The sequence below is a fragment of the Panthera leo genome, chromosome A1, assembly GCF_018350215.1.
Source record: "Panthera leo isolate Ple1 chromosome A1, P.leo_Ple1_pat1.1, whole genome shotgun sequence".
NCBI classification, from domain to species: domain Eukaryota; kingdom Metazoa; phylum Chordata; class Mammalia; order Carnivora; family Felidae; genus Panthera; species Panthera leo.
Window position 1 is genome coordinate 47,234,876 of NC_056679.1, and position 14,569 is coordinate 47,249,444.

The 14,569-nt window shown below is 34.9% G+C and overlaps 1 protein-coding gene across 8 annotated transcripts in view; it reads left to right on the forward strand.

Moving 5' to 3' along the window:
- Window positions 1–14,569, forward strand: part of PIBF1 (progesterone immunomodulatory binding factor 1) — a 201,561-nt gene that overhangs the window by 43,414 nt on the left and 143,578 nt on the right. For all 8 annotated transcript variants that reach the window (XR_006199612.1, XR_006199615.1, XR_006199614.1 and 5 more), the window contains exons 7-9: window positions 1,558–1,666; window positions 1,930–2,111; window positions 3,281–3,406. Coding sequence is in view for 5 of the 8 variants with exons in the window: in XM_042927768.1 (XP_042783702.1) it covers window positions 1,558–1,666; window positions 1,930–2,111; window positions 3,281–3,406 (417 nt within the window). In the remaining 3 variants the exon portion in view is untranslated. The remainder of the gene's footprint in view (window positions 1–1,557; window positions 1,667–1,929; window positions 2,112–3,280; window positions 3,407–14,569) is intronic.

The following is a 14,569-nucleotide window of genomic DNA, read 5'->3' on the forward strand; positions in this document are numbered from 1 at the left end:
GAGCCCAATGCTTAATAGACTGAGCCACCCAAGCACCCTGAGTAAATGTATTAAAAAAACAATATGGAGACACTAAATTTATCGTTGTATCTAGGGGATGATAAAGGAACAGTGAGGAATATGTAGGACTTTAAGTTTACCATAGTGTCTTATCTATTTAAAAAGCAAAATAAAACTTTAATGCAAATGGAGACCAATGTTAACTATTTTCAACTGTGGATAGTGAGGTCATGGATGTTTTGCTATATCGTGTTTTGTACTCATTTTTTACACTGAAAAATCATAGCAAAGGAAGCATGATCATTACCATGTGAGAATACAAACATTTGCTGTAAATGCACAAAACACTTAACGTATACCAAAATATTGATACTCTCAGTCATCTTTAGTGAGTTTATGGATGATTGTTATTTTATAACTTGTGCTTTGCTCACTTTTCTTCAATAAACATGACTTTGTTAACCAAAAGAACAGTATCTTTCTAAACCAGTTTTGAAAATCTAATGAAAAACAAAAAACAATTCTTAACATCCATCTGCATTGGAAATACCAGGTGGGTAGATGAAATCTGTTGAAATACAAAGGAACTGATTCTGACTAGAGAAGATAAATTGAGTTAGGAAGTCTTTATTTCTGCTTACTTTTTAAGATACCTGTTGGAGGTTTGTTCTAATTCTTGGTTTCAGTGTTTGGGGTCAAGAGCTTGTCTGCAAATGGAAATTAGAATCTCTGGGCAATCTTAAACAATTTGTGAATGAAATAGTCACAAGAATCCCTCCTTTTGTATCTGCTATGCAATCTGAGTGATGAATTAGGGGCTTTTTGATGCTAACTGAACTGAAAGCCTAGAGCCACATATAAATTATTTAAAAGTTTGGCTTCAAGATAAGATTAATGATGATTAGTGAAAAGATACCGCTGTGTACCTTAGAAGGTATTCTTATGTATTTTACTGGGTAGTGTAGTTTACATATTTATTTTTTAAAGATAACAAATTTACATTTATATATATGAACAGTCTTAAAACCTTGCTTTGAAAAGCAGACACTTTATTGTTCACAAAATGACACTAAAGCCCCACTGCTGGTATTTCTCTTTGGTTTCCTGAAACATAAATCAGCCCCTTTTTTTGTTGGTTTTTTGTTGTTGTTGTTTTTGGGTTTTGGGTTTTTTTGGTTGTTTTTTTTTCTTTTTCTTTTCTTTTTTTTTTTTTTTTTGAGAGAGAGAGAGCACGCACAAGTGAGGGAGGGGCAGAGAGAGACAAAGAGAGAGAGAGAGAGAAAGAAGCAGGGCTTACCTGAAGTGGGGCTCGTGCTCACCCAAAGTAGAGCTTGTGTTCACCCGAAGCAGGGCACAAGCTCACCCAATGAGGGGTTCGACTCAGGAATCCTGATGTGAGATCATGACATGAGCCCAAGTCAGATGCTTAACAACTGAGCCACCACCCAGTGCCCCCAGCCCATTTTTAAATGTTGATTATAAAATTGGATATAAAATGTACCTATGTATTTGAATTTTATTTTAGTAAAAATAAATAAGTGTATTTGAATTTTATAGTGAGCGTGATGCCCTTGAACAGGAAATAATTGAGTTAAGGAGAAAACATGAAATACTTGAAGCCTCTCACATAACTCAAGCTAAAGAAAGAAATGAATTATCAAAAGAGGTAAGCTCATAGAGTCATGTGTATTTTATCATACGGTGATTGTGGGCACAGCCCAGGGCAGAATTGTGGGAGGGACATTTTTCCTTTTTGATGTAGTTAACAGAAAAAGGGACTTCAGTAGCTCTGTTTGAATGGGAAATTGCAAAGTAAGAATTAGCTTTTTATGTGGTGAGTGAAAGCATAAGTGAAAGAAAATATTACAGTAAACCCTGAAAAGTAAGACGAAGTTGCTCTGGACACTATCTGTCTCTGCCCATATGTAGGTAACCACCTTACAACAAACTGTTACTTTACTGCAAAAGGATAAAGAGTATCTCAGTCGCCAAAACATGGAGCTTAGTGTTCGCTGTGCCCATGAAGAGGATCGCCTTGAAAGACTTCAGGCTCAACTTGAAGAAACCAAAAAGGCTAGAGAAGAGATGTATGAAAAATATGTAACATCCAGGCAAGATTTGCATTATTTTTCACATAAATAGATACAAATTAGCACCATTTTCTCTGAGGGAACTCTTAGCTTGGGGAAGAACAGTGATTTTTTTTTTTTTTTAATTATATTGGACTATATTAAAATAACAGTTCATTTTGTTTCCTTTTAATATATTCTTATTCTAGTTGACTTTTTCTTAAGACATAGTTTTATTTTTTTCCCAATAGTGAAAAGACTACTTCTTTTGGGTCGGTGTATATATGCTATAATTCTTGTTGTTGTTATGACATAACCTTTTTGTCTACAACTAAGATCTCTATGTAAGTGTTTTTTGAAAGAAAAGATGTAAGTATCTTTGTGAAAGGATCTTTTGAAAACAGTCTAATTGTGCAGAGCCTAAGCTGACCTTCTCCTGACTATGTGAAACCTAAGAAGAATGAAGGGACGGCATTGCATACACACTCCGGAATCAGACTCCTGCATTTTGATCCTGTCTTCTCTCTTCAACTAGATGTATAAGCTATTAGAGTTATAGTATATATATAGTATATATAGTACATATACACGTATGTATGTGTGTGTATGTATGTGTGTATATATATGTGTGTATATATATATATATATGTATATAGTTATAGTCCTTATAATCCTTGAGATATTTATTTTTATCAGCACATCCAAAACTAAAACAAATTTAAAATTTAATCCTTTAAAAGTTCACACATTCATAACTTTTTCCCTAGTCTGTGGAATTTTTCATGTGTTTGTGCTCCTGCTAATGGCCTAGGTAATGCTTTGACTTTGCTCAGAAATCACAGTGGTTGTGGTTGTTGTGCTTTAGAAGGAAAGGTTTTACAGTCAATTAGAGTCATTTTCGTTTTGTTTTTAAATTTTGTCTCTCAACATGTACAACACCAGATTATGTTTAAATCAAGGGCATTCCATATACATCAGTTTTCAGGTCTTTAGCCATATGCATTAAAAACTATTAATATGATATTTTTAAGGATGAGCACATTTTATATAGTAATTAAGCCTTTGAGGCAATATATCTAACAACTATGTTTTTCAGATAACATTGTATATAGAACTTACTTGACATAAGATAATAAATCTAACACGAAGCATAAAAGTACGTTTCTTTTACAGAAACAAAATTCATGGATATTATCTTTGACTCCTTGCAGAGACCATTATAAAACAGAATATGAAAATAAACTACATGATGAACTGGAACAAATCAGATTGAAAACTAATCAAGAAATTGATCAACTTCGAAGTGCCTCTCGGGAAATGTATGAACGGGAAAACAGGTATAAAAGAAGTAGGAAATTATTTCTCTTTGAAGCTTATTAAACTATTTCTATGACATCAAATCTAAATAAAATGGAACATTAAAGTTCTAAGGTCTTTGGTAACTACCTCAGAAGAGGGTTTATCAGACCTTAAGGTAAGCCTCTTTACTCAGGTATTCCCATTATCTCTTCATTATCTTGGGAACTTGTCTTTTTGCCTTTAAGGGTTCATATTGAGGACAGAGATGAAAAGGGAATAAAAGATGCCAGTAGTTCTTCCCATAACATGCCAATGATTTCTGCAAGAAATTTTTTAAAACTGGAATAATAATATGAAATATCACATATGCCTCATTATCTGCTGGCCCTGACAGATATATTAAATAATCTTGAAGATGAATAATTTTTATTCATTTTAATCACTTTTAGATTAGTATATATACGGTTCCCTTAGTCAGTGATTGGCAGTATTAGGGTGAAATAAATGCTACTTATTTCAACAGTAGTTTGTTTTGTTTTTTTTTTTACTATCATTATACTTCATTATACTATCACTATACTATACTATATTATACTATGATTATACTTCATATGGCTTTTGAAAGTTTATATTTTAGTGGGAAAATTATTTTGAAATTGACTTGTCTCATACTAGTTTATCAACACTGATTTGAGTGTATGATATTTTGAAGTTTGCCAACAAGCAAGACTTTAAATCAGACTTAATTCTATAATTATCACTGTAACATGTTGTTCTACTAGGAGTATAGTAGCAAAAACTTTGAGGGTTCCTCCCCTCAATTCCAGGCAAAAAAAGCTGGAATTTTACCTACTGTGTTAATGTAGTTGGCCTCTACTAGGGAAAATCTGTAAGAACTACGTGTGCAGAATTAGCCTTTGGGTAGAAAACCAGCAAAGATAACTTTTTAAATCGCTGTTAAATTGTTATTTTAATAAAACAGATTGAGAGAGATTTTTATGATAATGTTGAAATCCTTTCGAGCAGTTAAATAATTGGACAACCTCTTGCAAAAAAATGAAACTGGACCACTATCTTACACCACACATAAAAATTCGTTCAAAATAGATTAAAGACTTGAATGTGAGACCTGAAACCATAAACCTCCTAGAAGAAAACATAGGCAGTAAGCTCCTCAACACCAATCTTGACAATGATTTTTTGAATCTGACAACAAAAGCAAAAAATGGCTTTCCAGTTTTCCCAACACCATTTACTGAAAAGACTCCTTTATTTCTGGGCTTTCCATTCTGTTCCATTTATCTATGTGTCTGTTTTTATGCCAGTGCCATACTATTTTGATTATGTTCATTTTGTAATATAAGTTGAAATCAGGGAACATGATGCCTTCAACCTTGTTCTTCTTTCTCAAGATTGCTGTGGCTATTGGGGGATTTTTGTGGTTCGATACAAATTTTAGGATTTTTGTTCTAGTTTAGTGAAAAATGCCATTAGAATTTTTATAGGGATTGCGTTGAATCTATAGCTTGTTTTTGGGTAGTGTGGACACTTTCCCAATCATTCTAATCCATGAGCATGGAGTATCTTTTGATGTATTTGTGTGTTTATTCAGTCAGTCATAGAGGATATAAACTATATTTTTTAAATGTACATTTGGTAAGTAATTACAAATTAAATACCTGTTTAACCACCATCCAAATCAAGAGTCAGTGTCAGCACCACAAAAATGTCTTTGAGACCCTTTCTGCTTAACTCCTTCCTTCCATAAAGATAACTACTATTCTGATTTTTATACTAACTTTCTTGCTTTTTCTTGTACTTTTATTATCTAAATTACCAGTAAATATATATGTCTGAGAAATATAGTTTAGTTTTCATATTATATTAGTGTCACATAAAGGGATCATGCTGTATGTATTCTTTTGTGGCTATATGTGATTCTTCATGTAACCTTTTTTTAAGATCCATATGCTGTTGCATTTAGCTGTTCATGGTCATAACTAAAGTACGCCATTTTTATGAATTCATGCTTAGGACAACAAGGACATTAGGAGATTAGAGAGAGATGCATACAGAGAGATTAAAGAATGTCAAAACAAATTCTTCCATCTTTTTCAAAATTTTGGTTAGTCCCAGCCCTGTATTGGGTAAAAAGTTTCCTCTACCTTGTGGTCACTTGCTGGTAGGGTTCAAAATGCAGACCAAAAGAAGAGATATAAGCCTACTATATACCAAGGTTGATGTTAGAAAAGTTTACATTTGAGCTCTCCCCGCACTGTATTCACTTATTTAGCAAACATTTGTTGAGATCCACCATATGCCATAGATACATCAGGGACCTCTGTCTTCATGAAGTTGGTTTTCTAATAGACATAAAGACAGTAGAGAAACAATAATTATAATGATAATGGAGAAAATGACAACACAGGATGAGACTATATAGAATCAGGGAAGACGTCACGGCAGAAGAAATACCCATGCTGATACCTGCATGATGACTAAGTGTAAGATGCAGGTTAGGGAAGGGAAAGGAATTGGGCAATGAATGTTCAGCATGTATAAAACCTGGAGATTATACAATATGAAGCTTTTTGAACAAACTGAAAATAATTCCATATGACTTGAGTGTAGACTGAATTCTAAAAGATAAAACAGAAGAGGGAAACAGAGGTCCAGATCATGTATTTGGAGCATTGTCTAAGTAAGACCAATGGGGAACAATGGAAAGATTTTAAGAATATGCATTATATGATCCAATTTTATATAAAAAGATTTCTCTGCAATGTGGAGAGAGTAGAGAAGTAAAGTATATGACCACAGACATAAAGGCCACTTTTTGAGGTTGGTTCTGCTACCAGAATGAGAAATGATAGAACGGGATTATAGCAATAGAGATGGAGAGTAATGGGCCAGATTGAAAACATTTCTGGGAGGCAGAACCAACAGGATTCAGTGACTAGATTGGATTAGGGAGTGAGAAGATGTTAAGTATGTCATCAAGTTTCTGGATTGGGTAGCTAATGTGGATGATGATGCAATTTTTAAAATATTAGGGGAAAAAATAAGGCTTTAATAGGAAAACAAGGTAAATTTAGTTTTATTTTATTTAAAGTTTTTGTGTAATATAAACAGAAAAATTGACTGTATAAGGTTCTGAATCTCAAGAGAAGGGTCTGGGCATGAGATAGACCTGTGGCATAGGTGATATTATTTCTGTTTTACACATAAGTACTTTTAGTCCTGTGACTCAATTCTGTTACAGATTTTATAGGCTTTTATTGACTGGCTTATTAACCTTAAAATATATGGGATTGTTTCTTTGATAGCATGCATAATTATTTCCAGATAACCCACATAGCACATAAACTTTGGTATTACAATCATTTTGAGAATTTCCTGATTTTTCAGTTTTTTGTTCTTTTTAAAAATCCTTTAAAATGCATGGCAACATAGATTTAGACAAGTTAGCCCTTATTCTCTAGGATGCTTGATACAGGTAGGTTGGGAAATAGCTGACAGAACTATTTGTAGAAGCATGGAAACAAAAAGCAGGTTTCCTTTTCCCCAATATTGTTCTGCCTCCATATCCACATCAAAATGGATACCACCTAACCAGGAAATTCCTGGGATCCCGGCCTCTGCCCTGGAACCCCGGGCAGGCACTGTACCCAGAATGACCCCATGGATATTGAAACCAGAGTGGGCATTTGCCACCAGGTGGCGCCAGACTGCAGCCCAGATCCAAATGGATTTGAATTGCACAAGGACCCCTAGCTGTAGGGCTCACCTTTGTCATTTTTTTAACCTCACAGTAATCCAACTCTGTATTTTATATGGCTGAATCTTTTTGAATCACAGTTTCTTCATTATGGCAGGATTTAACTGTACTTAGTGCTTATGTCTCACTAGTCTTCATAAAGTAAAAATAAATTATAAATTATTTCTTTTGAAATCTCATAATAGGAGTTAAAACAGACGAAGTACTTACACTTGCATGTTTGTACTTAGTCTTTTTACCTCTCCCCCCATAAACATTTTTAGAAGAAAATTAAATAAGATTAAAGAAATATTTTATGGCCTTGGTTTGTTTTCTATACATTGGGGGATATTAAGAGAGTGCCTTTTATTTTCTCCTCTTAGATGTGTAAGAGAAAGATGGAACACATGCCAGCTGATCTTGGCATCTATCCCTGCAGTCATACCGTAGTTTGTGAAGTGAAGGGGAAGAGAGCACAAGAGACAAAGACTTAAGAAAAGGCAGAAATAAGCAAAGAAAGAATTTGGGTATTTGGATACATCAAAAGTACTGTAGTTGGGATTATAACGTGTATGTACGTATGCTTTGCTCAGTCTGGGAGTTAGGCTTCTTGTCTTCTTCTGTTGCTTTAAAATGTAGTTTGCCGCTGTGGGAAATAGTGAAACTCACTCTGGTGGTGAGATTCTTCTATAAATAACTTCTTGCTTAGTAGGTATTTTGTGACTGAAATGTACAGACCCTCTTATACATTTGGAAGAAAAGCTTTATTCCTGAACAGGGAGTATATTATGAAAAAGATTTGGATCAAAAGACTAAACTTAAATTCTGGCTCTGCCAGTAAATCTGCTTAATATCCCTGAAGTTTAATTTACTCTTTTATAAAGTGAGCTAATAGTACTGTTTCACAGAGTGATCTGTAAGGTCTCAATGAGATAATGTATATGAAAAGTACATTATAAATTATAAAGCTATGTATAAGTAGTACTTATTCTGATACCTTTTATCTGTAGGCAGTATTTTAAGTTTTTTTCTTTTATCGATTTGTTGACAGTATTAAAATGAAGATTGTATAAAAGTCACTGATAACATTATGAAATTATTATCATTAGAAGGCACTACTATAAAGTATGTAATGAATCTTAAGTATTGGGGCACCTGGGTGGCTCCGTTGGTTAAACGTTCGACTTCAGCTCAGGTCATGATCTCGTGGTCTGTGAGTTCAAGCCCCATCTCGGGCTCCTGGAGCCTGCTTCGGATTCTGTTACCCTCTCTCTCTGCCCTTCCCCACTCATATTCTCTCTCTCTCTCTCTCTCTCCCTCCCTCCCTCCTCTCTCTCCCTCTCTCTCTCAAAAATAAACATTAAAAAAAATAAATTAAAAAAATCTTAAGTATTGATCTCCATAGCATTGAACCATTTTCCTTAAATGACATGATACAGACATGCAGGTCTGTATGCCCTTTGTTTCAGTCTAAATTTCTACATAAAATCCTAACATATTTGTTCCTAATTAATACTATGAGGTAACAAAAAGGAAATAAATTCATCTGATTAAGTTTTTCCAAAAGTAAAAACTACCTTGACCTAAGGTGGTCTCATAATTGTGAACCCAGAAAGAACTATTCTCATAGTGATCCTGTAAAAAGGAGAATGAGTTTGTTACAAGTATTACGCTTTTGAAAAAGTCAAACCAGTAGGGAAAGGGAGATCAAAAATATGCTTTTAAATGTGACAGTATTGCTTTAGTGATTTTATTTTCCCACCATATCAGTAAAATCCATCTTGATCAGAATTTATCATCTTCCAAAAGTACTCAAGAAGAAACTTAATGACATAAACTTGAAGTTTGTGTCAAATATTGGAGTGATATTAAACATCTTCAATCCAAGTTTATTTACAAAGGTTAGTTGAGTATATATAATGCATTAGAATAGATGAATCGAGGGGCGCCTTGGTGGCTCAGTCAGTTAAGCATCCGACTTGGGCTCAAGTCACGATCTCCCAGTTTGTAGGTTCAAGCCCCACATCGAGCTCTGTGCTGACAGCTCACAGCCTGGAGCCTGCTTCAGATTCTGTCTCCCTCTGTCTCTGCCGCTCCCCCCCTTGCACTCTCTCTCTCTGTCTCTCAAAAATAAATAAATGTTAACAAACAATTTTAAAAAAGAATAGATGAATCTGAACCAGTATATTCAGGCTCCATTCATCATTTTAAAAGTGTATGTCCTCAATTGGTGCTTCAACAAACTTCTTTTGTTCATGTCTGACCAGGTGTCTGAATAATTTTTTAAGTTCTTAGATGGAAAAACTTAAGAATATTCAGCGTGTCTTTTTAGTTAGATTATTCTGGAAGTATATGGCTTTACAGATAACTCAGGATCTTCTCAAAGAGTTACAAATGAAATTTTATTGTTAGCTATATTTTATTATTAACTATCTTTTTATGCCTATAAGTGATTACCATATGTGTTCACTGCTTAATTAATAATATTTAATTATTTCAAGGTGTACAGGGTGTTCCAGAGAAGAAGTAAGGTGAGTTCAGGTTATGCAAGAACTTAAATATAACTATTGTGTATATATAGCTCATAGGGTAGCAAGGCAGGTAGTAACATTCAGGATAGGGTGAGGTTTTTAAAAGCCCTGATGTTAATAGGGAATTCTTGGAAGTTTTATAGAAAAAGAGTAATGTGATATATTCATTTTTTGTAACTAGTTACGGTGTCGGGAGGATTATAATTGAAGAGGGCCCAGAGGCAGGGAGATTGGTTAACAGACTATTGCAAAGCTTAAGTGAAGCTGAGAAATGGAAGGAGAGAATACAAGCTGATTTTAAATAGTATTTGGGTGAAAGAATTGACACCACCTGATGACGGACAGGAAGTGGACGTCAGACATGACTTCATCTTTTCTACTTTGCCGGTCTCAGAGAGATGGTTGGTCAGGCACAGCTAGTAACCCAAGGTTTCAGACAAGATTTAGAAAGGAGAATAACCATTCCTGATCTTTCACAGGTACAGCAGCTCTAACCAAGCCTAAAAGTATTTGTGTGACATGACATTTAGTACCAGAAATTTTTCTCTTTTGCATCCCAGATGTCACTCCCCTCAGCCCTAAAGTGCAAGAAGGGTATTAAACTGCTGAAGCCCCTCCAGCAGTCTTCTCTGTTTCTGCAGGATACCCTTGTATATATTGTCATTTTCTTTTTATACAATAAAAAAACCTTGGGAAGCATAAACCCTAATTATTATTCTCTAAATGAATATCTTCATAACTTTTTTAAAAAATTTTTTAACGTTTGTTTATTTTTGAGAGACAGAGACAGAGCATGAACATGAGCAGGGGAGAGGCAGAGAGAGAAGGAGACACAGGATCTGAAGCAGGCTCCAGGCTCTGAGCTGTCAGCACAGAGCCTGACCCATGGCTTGAGTCCACAAACCATGAGATCATGACCTGAGCTAAAGTCAGACACTTAACCAGCTGAGCCGCCCCATCTTCATAATTTTTAATGTAGCCTTTCATATTTAGATAACATACTAACTAGCTACTATTTATGGGGTGCCTATTACATATCAAGCGTTGTACTCAACACTCTATATACATTGTAGAGAGAATTAAATGGGACATTTTATGAGGTTGTAGGTACTAGTATCCCTGTTTTGGAAATGAGGAAACAGACACAGTGAGTGTGATTTGCCTATGATTACAGACTATTTAAATGGTAAAACTAGATACATCTGATTCTACAGTGCAATGCAGATTCCCATGTTACTGGTCAAGGCTATAAAAACTGATAAAAGATCTCTTAGCAAAATGGTAATTTTGGCGGTAATTTATTTGAGAAAGAAATTTGGTTTTTTAAGAGAGTTTCAAACCCCACTTTATACTTCAGGGCTGAGTGTGAATCATTAGAACTTCATAAAGGCATTTATAATTTTGAAAATTAGTAAATAGGCCTTTATTTTTCCATAAAATAGTATGATTTTTTTTGCTGAATCTATCTCTCTTTACTACTTACCTAAAGCCCAACCTCTACTTGTAACAAGAGCATGTTCTCCTGCTCAAAGACACAGCTCCAACAATTATCTCCTTTGAAGAAAGGAAAAGGTTTTCCTTTTCTACCAACTATTCCCAACTATTGTTACTAACAAACATTATTTCTCCCATCTTTAAAAAAAAACTTATTTTTTAATTGCCACTTCCTCCTGTAGCCACTGGCTCATTTCTTTGTTTCCCTTTGTAACCAAATTCCTGCAGTTTTATATATTCATTCTTTACCCTCGTTTAAAAAAAAATCTGTTACCAAGGGGGCACCTGGGTGGCTCAGTCGTTTAAGTGTCCGACTCTTGATCTCAGTTCAGGTCTTGGTCTCAAAGTTGTGAGTTCAAGCCCCGTATTGGGCTCCATGCTGGGTGTGAAGGCTACTTTAAAAAAGAAATAATAATCTATTACCAAGCTTTTGCTTCCCTGTGCTGCTCTAACAAAGCCATTCTTATCAAAAACTCCAGAGACCTTCATGTTGCTGAAAATCTAGTTGTCACGTTCTCAGTTCCTATCTTACTTGACCTGTCAGCAATATTTCATACAGTTGACCACTCCTCACTCTTGGAAACATATCTTTGACTTTCAAGATAACTACACTTTGATTTTGCCCCTTTCTTACTGGCTATACCTACTCACTCCCTTTTCTGGTCCTCTTCATCTCCTTGTCATTTTTTGCAGCTAGCTGCCTTCATGGCATTTCTATTTGTTTATCTGGTAAGCATTTTAAATTTAATATGTGCAAAAAAAAAAAAATTAATATGTGCAAAAGTACACGTCTGTCCCTCCAACCCTGCTCTACCTTTAGTCTGCCCCAGATCAGTTACAGATAACTCATTTCCTCTTAGAGCAAAAATTTTGAAGTCATCAACCTCTTCTCTTTCTTCACATTCTGTCTTCTATTCATCAGCAAATGCTTTTAGTTGTGTCTTCAAAATTTATGATTCTCTTATCATCTCACAGACACCATCTTGATCCAAGCTACCATTATCTCTTGTCAGAATTACTGCAAGATTTTAAGTGGCCCCCCAGCTTCCTTCCTTGCCCTCACAGGTCTGTTCTCAGTACAGTTCCTGTTAAACTGTAAATCAAATTGAATTATTGTTCAACTGAAAAGGTTCCCCATCCAAATGAGTACAAGTTTAAATGATTATCATGCCCTGGGATACTGTGTGATCAGTTCCCAGTTATCCCGTCCTCATCTTACTACTCTATTCTAGTCCCTTGTTTACTCACACTGCTCCTGTTCCCTTAACCCATAGGCAGGCTCTTCAGGTCCCTTATGTTTACAGTTTCCACTGCTTAACCTTCCACTCCTGGGTATTCTAGAGCCTTGTTTCCTTACTTTCTCCATGTCTTTAGATGTTACCTGCTTTCTGATGTCTGTCTTGACCACCCTGTAGAAAACTGTGGAATTCCTCATCCTTCCACACCTCCTGCCCACTAGCCCCTTCTTTGCTTTGTTTTTCTCCAGGGCACTCAGGACTTAATAACATATTTTGATTTCTTTCACACGATTTTTTTTTAAGTTTTTTTTAATGTTTATTTATTTTGAGAGAGAGAAACAGCACGTGAGCAGGGGAGGGACAGAGAGAGGGGCAGCATCTGAGGAAAACCCCAGGCTCAGAGCTGTCAGCACAGAGCTTGATGTGGGGCTCGAACTCACGAGCCTTGAGATCATGACCTGAGCCGAAGTTGGATGCTTCACTGACTGAGCACCCAGACACCCCATCAGCTAATTTTTAAACCTTAACACATAAATGGATTTTAAATAAGTTTTTGCATTTTGATACTTACATTTTTCATAACTTCTTTTAAACCATAGTTTGAGCCAGATATTTATCTACTCTAGGATGAAGTTTTCACATCTATAAAATGAACAAAAAATTTGCTTGAGCACCAACTAAATTGAAACGATAGGAAAATATAGTATGTTCAGTGAAAAGTAATCTCAAAAAATTTCTTCTCTGGAAATGCATAGCTTCCCCCCAAGAAATTATGTTACATACAATTTCCACTTTGCTTTTTTTTTGTTATATCCTTCCTAGTCATCACTTTTCAACAACTATGTTAAGTAAAGGAACAATTGTTGGTCATTTGATTATAAACGGCAGATAATCCACTTGCAACCCTTCTTGTTTATGCCATCTTAAAAACAATGGCTTCAGATATGGAAATGAGCAGTTTTATATGTTGTCCAGGAAGACTCATCTGGAGGCAGAAGTGATTAATTCAGATACTTTCCCTGTAAATAAGCTTGTCATGTAAATAGCCTGTTTCAGTCCCTTTTTTGTTCTAACTGGAAAGAATGTATTCACTTTTATTAACCAAAAATATTTTTATATGGAGGCAGGAGAATGGATTGCTTAGTTGTGCCTAGGGAGCTCTTCTGACATCCATGTTTTTTTCACTATTTATTCTTGGTAAATTTCAAGTTCTGAGACATTAGTGGTGTTTATTCAGGCCAAGCATGCCCTTGGCATTCCCAAACTCTGATTTGTTCCTATTAGAATTTCAAAGGTTCCTAACGTTTTTCTCATTCTTGCAAAATGAGAAAGTTTTCTTGCCAAACTTTTCAAGTATAAATTTGATTTGTCATATTGGCACCATGAAATTTATCTTCTAGTAGTAGGAAAGTATGTTCCATGTACAGAAATACATTGTTACATTTTGTACTGAGGTTTCAGGTTTTGGTTGTAAGATAATTCTGGATAAACTTTAATATATCAAGTTTTGAAACATTAGTTTGCATAGGAAATACATCTGTTTTATTTTAATATTACGATTCTCTTATTTAGTGAAGTAATGAATACTTAACTCTTCAAGTTTCTTGTTTGAAGGTCATAGTTGAAATGATGATATCTTCCAGTTTTTGTCCCCGTAATTCCTGCTTTATGCTTATTTCTCTGACATAGTTATTAATAGCACCCTCTTTCACTCTTAAAAATGCCTCAAGTTGAAAAATACATTGTTTGGACACTAGTTATTATACTAGGGCTCTCAGTTTTGGCTTTACATAGGAATGATGGGATTTCTTTTCCCTTTTCTACCGTCTTTCCTCTCCGCCTCCTGTGCATAAATACAGGGTGGATGGGAGAGATAAGTATGTGTATCTCTGATATGTCCACATGAGAGATGGACTTCGTAGGATGTAACATGAAAGAATCGTGAAAAACATGAAAAAAAAATGTTAGCTTTCTAAAAGCATTTTTAAGAATGAAATATTTTAATTTTGTATTTAAAACATTCTAATTCTGGCCATTTGGCCAACTTCCAACATCATTCTTTATTATTATTCATTACATTTGATTATATATTCATTTGGACTTCTAAAACTTTAGCTTCTTTAACTTATACATGCTGCACATAGTCTCTATCAAATTTTTCAAGTTTGTCCTTTGAAGAAC